Source organism: Anomaloglossus baeobatrachus, chromosome 11 (assembly GCF_048569485.1).
Source record: "Anomaloglossus baeobatrachus isolate aAnoBae1 chromosome 11, aAnoBae1.hap1, whole genome shotgun sequence".
NCBI classification, from domain to species: Eukaryota; Metazoa; Chordata; class Amphibia; order Anura; family Aromobatidae; genus Anomaloglossus; species Anomaloglossus baeobatrachus.
Window position 1 is genome coordinate 41,820,483 of NC_134363.1, and position 5,945 is coordinate 41,826,427.

General features: G+C 40.8%; 1 protein-coding gene across 2 annotated transcripts; it reads right to left on the minus strand.

Moving 5' to 3' along the window:
* Positions 1–2,822: 2,822 nt before the first annotated feature.
* LOC142256994 (ATP-sensitive inward rectifier potassium channel 11-like) lies at positions 2,823–5,738 on the minus strand. 2 transcript variants are annotated; one of them, XM_075329034.1, is made up of 2 exons: positions 5,556–5,738; positions 2,823–4,290 (listed from the first exon to the last, which is right to left on the minus strand). In XM_075329034.1, exon 2 carries the CDS (start codon positions 4,239–4,241, stop codon positions 3,051–3,053), a length of 1,191 nt encoding a protein of 396 aa, XP_075185149.1. In that variant the 5' UTR covers positions 4,242–4,290; positions 5,556–5,738; the 3' UTR covers positions 2,823–3,050. The 2 variants fall into 2 exon arrangements, with proteins under 2 accessions (XP_075185149.1, XP_075185147.1); XM_075329032.1 differs by having other exon boundaries at positions 5,543–5,738.
* Positions 5,739–5,945: the final 207 nt, after the last annotated feature.

Here is a 5,945-nt window from a genome sequence, read left to right on the forward strand (position 1 = left end):
TCATGCTCTGCCCCCTCAAACCCTGCAAAGATATGGCACAGATTTTCCCAAAGTTTTGCACTGTTCAGCTACGATTGCGGATTGGCCGCTGGTGAATGTATCAAGTACGATTTCTAAAAACTGAAAATCCTCCTCCTGATGATGCTCTGGAATGATTTTTTGTGCATGTGTATATCATTACTGAGCAGCCATAACAGACATTTCTGCAATAATTATTAAGAAACGAAGCTTGTCAATTATGTACACACAACAACACAACCTGCAAGTAGAATCAGAGGAACGGTATTGGACTAAAAGAGTCCATGGAAGAGTTGTTTCCAAATTTGTCCATTAAAATCGACCTGTCGCTGAGTCGAAAGTGTCCAGTTTCTGCTTTTATTTTATTCCCGTTGCTCCACTGATTATTCTAGTTTTTGTCTTTTTAAAATCCGCCATACAGTTCCAGAGATATTGGCTTTTTTTTATTTGGTGCTAACTGCTATGGGGGCGTGGCTTGTAGGCTCCTCTAGGGCGTGTCTTTAGGCTCCTCCGCATAATTATCCTAAATAAAAAGGCCTATATCTCTGGAACCGTATGTCAGATTTCAAAAAAGAAAAATACGGAATACTCAGGGGAGTAGCAAGAATAAATTAAGAACAAAAGCTGGCCACTTTGTGACCTAGTGACACGTCCTCTTTAAGGAGGACCTACCAGAAGAAATGTATAAGAGCTATATTATGCATTAACATAATGATTGCTTGATGGCGCCGGTCCAAAGCCTGAAGCTGCATTTGATTCCTTTTGATCATATAATCCAATACAATTATACATATTTCCTAAAAGTCTTTATAAGTTGTCTTAGGATTAAGGAGCCCATTTACCTCCAATAGGTATTTGGCAGACAGATAGTTTTCCCAACCCTTATGAACTTGTTTGCTCAGGTTAGTCGATCATACACATATACTCAGTTGAGGAAGGATAATAAACTTTCAGACATCTCTGGAAATGGCTTATTTATCATTACAACAAAGGATCGGGCATGTTAAAATCCAACAAGCTCAGTTCTTCTAATAGCAGATGACTAGAAAAAGTCAAAACACCCCATACACATATTTGCCTGCTCCTGACAAAATGATAGAATTTGGCTAGATTTAGTCTTATGTGTACAGGTTCTTTACATTTTGTCCTGCAAAAGCAAGCTGCAGGGGAAGATAGCATTACATGCTATGGATGATTATTTCTATTATGCTAAGACCCCCCATATTTAGGCTTATGGATTGAGGGTCACATCATAAGACAACTTTTAGGTAGTGGGAAATACCAGTGTATTCAAGTATGTGTTGTGTGTATCTGAGTCAAATCATACAAAGTTCTCATCAGAATCTTTCAGTAGTGCAGCCTCAGGCTTTGGGCCTGGCCTTTTAAACATAGAATGAATTTAAACAAGACCCATTTATTTTTTTATTATTTATTTTAACCTGGTGTAAACGCCCATGTTCTCCCGAATCCGGTGATGTTTTTCTTTTATTCCTGCCCCTTTCCATTCCTGCGTTATGTCCCTTTCTTCCCTATGTAGTCTCTTTAGCCAAGTAGGCGTGATCCACAACCATTTTCCGCGATCGTCTGTTTGAGGATCAAGCCCAGTTGGCTAAAAAGGCTATATCTCTGGAATGGAAAGTCACAGAAAGAAAAGAAAAGCAGGAGAACAGCGGAATTTATACCAGGAAAAAAAAAATACCATATTTTTTTAGATTATAATTCACACTTTCCTCTAGAAAATTTGGGAGGAAAAAGAGGGGTGCATCTTATAATCCGAATGTAGCTTACTGGGGGGTGGTGGAGAGGGGTCACAGGAGGCAAGAGCAATGCTGTGGGCGCTGTGCTGGTGCTTGCTGCGGGCGGAGAGGCAGTGGCAATCCTGAAAATGTCAGCGGTTCAAGCTTCAAATAACGGCGCCTGGTGTCAGCGCATGCTCCAACGGAGCTATCGGCTCAAGATCACATCTACGCATGCGCCTCCTCTGGATCATTGATCTTCCAGCAGCGGACTTAAGGAAAATGGCACCCAGTGGTGGCGCGTGCGCAGATGAGATCTTGGCCGATAGCTCAATCTGTGCAAACGGTGATTCTGGGCACCATTTCTTTGAAGCCCACACCGCCGACAGTTTCTGGATGTTGCCTGGCCCTGCCTCATAGCGCCCTCAGCGAGTATTTGGGAGGCCTGCAACACCGCCCTCAGTATCGCCCTACTCCAGCACCGCCCCTGCCTCCTGTGACCCTGCTCCACCACCACTGCAGCCCCCTCTGGTAAGAAAGCATCATATTATAGTGCATCTTATAAAAAGAAAAGTACGGTATATATATATATACAGGGTGGTCCAAAAGTAGGTGGACAGTATGTGTAATGGGTTATCAAACATGGTGTAAAGTGAAACTGACTCAGTTGCCCTTAGCAACCAATCAGATTCCACCTTTCATTTTCCAAAGAGTCTGTGAAGAATGAAAAGTGGAATCTGATTGGTTGCTAAGGGCAACTGAGTCAGTTTCACTTTACACCATGTTTGATAATACTATTACACATACTGTCCACCTACTCTTGAGCTACCCTGTATATATATATATATATATATATATATATATATATATACACACATCTTCATGGCAAATGACTAATCTTCTTGAAAATAAAAGTACAAATTAGCAAAGGAAATATTAAAAAACACTTTTCACATTGTTTTATGTAGATTAATAGATTTTTTATATATATATATATATATATATGTATATATATATATATATATATATATATATATATATATATATATATATATATATATTTGTGTGGGGTTTTTTTTCTAAATATCAATTTTAAGTAGAAAAAATTAACCATTAAAAATTGGAACCAAATTTGATGCCAATAATTCAGCCTGGAAATTGGCCGCCTCTGCTGAATAAAAACACTTTAATTACAAAAAATATTCCCTTTTCTGTTATCGCTTTGCATTATGATATAAGAGAGGAAAGTAAACAGAATTTACTCTGTGGTATAAAAAAAAAAAAAGAAGGCAAACACTAGGAATCAGATGAATCATCATTGATATGTGCATATGTGGCCATTTTCTTTTCCAGTATTGAAGCTTGCTGGTTGTCACCTTTCCTTTTCTTCGCGGATTTAGAAGGCTGAGCCCTAGAAACTAGATGATACCTGCCTTCCATCAGGTCCTTAGCGCTGCACAGGGGTCCGTGTATTTTCACTGTGTTCCCGAATTTGGAGTAGTCCACGGAATAGCGGCCTTCTTCTTCCGTCACAATCGGGACAAAGCGACGGCCCCAGAGGATTTCGTCGGACAAGTAGGACGTCCTCGCCTGAGTAGTTATCCCGGTTGTCTCTACTACCCCTTCGAGGATTGCTACCACCTCCAGATCTTGGTCGCCGATGTCATAGGCGGAAAAATGGAAAAGAGGGCTCTTCTCATCAATTGTATGGCTTATAATGAGAGGTGAGACTAAGAAAATGGAATTTGTCCCAACCGGGTTCTCCACCTGGATATCAACCTGAGAAATTGGAATGACTTCTCCCTCGTTGGTGGTGGTCCTCTTGACTACTTGGATTTTGATTGAAGCACTGATGATCATACTCTTGCGTAGGTCACCAACGCGAAACATGAAACGATATTTGCCGTCCCGGCAGGCTATGACGGCATGCTTACTGAAGATTAGGGTCTCCGCTCTGCGGTTTGCCTGTGCCGTCTTCATGAAGATACATCCCAACATGACCGCGTTGATGATTAAGCCAGATATGTTCTGGATGATGAGGACCGTTATGGCCAGTGGGCATTGCTCTGTGACCATACGACCTCCAAAACCAATGGTCACCTGGATCTCGATGGAGAAGAGAAATGCCGAGGTGAAAGACTGGATGTTGGTGACGCATGGTATGGAGGAGCTACGCTTGGGGTCTAAATCTCCGTGGGCAAAGGCGATGAGCCACCAGGCCATGGCGAAGAGCATCCAGCTGCAGATGAATGTCATGGTGAAGATAAATAAGCTGTGCTGCCACTTCAGGTCAACCATGGTGGTGAACACATCCTGGAGGAACCGTCCTTGCTCTCGAATATTCTTATGGGCCACGTTGCAAGCACCGTTTTTGGAGACGAAGCGTGCTTTCCTAGTTTTGGTCTTAAATTGAGGGTGGTTATCCTTATCTTCTGCAAGTCGGGTTAACAAGAACTCATCGTGGATCAGCCCTTTCCGGGCAAGCATGGCTGTATGGAGCAAGAAACTGTTATGTTGTGGAGAAGTGGCGGTTCATCTGCAACGAAAAAAACAGAACGATTCATTGCATTATGGATATCTCGCGGGTGCTTGGCACAAAGCGTAAAAAAGCCTAATTTCTTACTTATCTAAAGGTGCACTTGTGCAACAGACTGTAAATGGACAATTAGACATCTGCTAGGGTTTTACTTCTTTCAGAAGACTGATAAAAAAAGAGCTTATTGATTACTGACGGTTTACACAGCTATTTTTACTAACATATAAAACTAAATAACACTTCCCTTCCTGATCCTTGGACCTAAAGAAACCAATCTTAAAACTCCATGGTTCCAATCAATCATTACTTTTTCTCCAGTTTTCTGGAGTGATTTCCTTCTTTTCTATTCCTTTTGCACCACTTTTTACTTTGTCTTTGTTTTTATTTATTATATTTTTTTCCTAATAATCATTCAGATGCATTCTGATTTTATACCTGTATTATCATTAAAGCGTTTGATAGTAGTGTGCTGCTAACAATACTAACAATAATACTAAGATAGTAAAAATAATAATACTAATAATAGAAAAATAATAATAATAATACTAATAATAATAATAATACAAATAATAAATTAAGATATAATAATTTAAAATATAATAATAAAATAATACTATTAATAATAAAATAATAATATTATTAATAAGAATAATACTAGAATAATAATAAAATAATACTAATTCTAATCATAATAATAATAGTTTATTCTCGTCTTTAACCTGTGTTTCTCCAACTGTTGTGAGACTACAATTCACAGCATGCCCAAATACCCGCAGGTGTTAGGTGTTGCAGGTATTGGAAAGTCAAAAGTTTGCGAACCATCGAGATACAGAATTAACAAAACGAAAATGCAATGCAATTTACCATCCAGCACTTCATGGCTTTTTATGTATCAGTCCATGACTGGTGTCAGGTATCACATTACTGGAAGGATTAATGGGTGTCTGTAGGTGTCGGGGCATTAGGAGTGTCAGATTGGGGTCTGCAATTAGCACCCTCATTAATCCGTCTGCCTCCAGCACCAGGGTCAGCGCCTGTCAGGGCGGAAAGGGTTAAATGATGCCATTGGCACTGACAAAGCTCTGCTCTGTCATTTGCCTCTATGTCAGCTGCTGGGGTGCAGTTACACCGGGCCTCTCCACTGCCATCAATTATTAACCGGGATGTAAGACTTGGGAAGAGAGGAAAAAAAAAGGCTCAGGCTTAGATATGGGGCTGATTAAAATCCGTCCGGTGGCAGCGATCCGCTTACCTGGATCCCTTACCGAAATCCTGCAGGCATTGGGTGACAGTTTTAATTTTGGAAGCTTCTCCCCTTTGATGGATGGGGAATGGTACAGTCGGTGGTGGATGCGGTTGCAGGCTGTGATGCTGCGGCCTCCGTGTAGTCTCTGTGGCCGCTGCACCCGGTGATTGGCTCCGGGGTGTGGGCTGTTCTCGTGTGACACATGATGTGATGATAGGGACACGAGTCGGGAAATGCAGGTGCAATGATGTGCGGGGATGGTGACGCTGCCCCCCCAGGACATCGCTATTACAAGAATATTCAATATTAGCAAAAATAATCATCATAGGCATAAAAAACAACAACAACAACAACGCAATATCACAAAGTATAAATGCAATGTAATAAATCACACAGTGACATAATATAC

Coding starts and splice junctions, on each gene's coding strand:
- LOC142256994 (XM_075329034.1), bottom strand. CDS start 4,241: ATGCTTGCCCGGAAAGGGCTGATCCACGATGAGTTCTTGTTAACCCGA.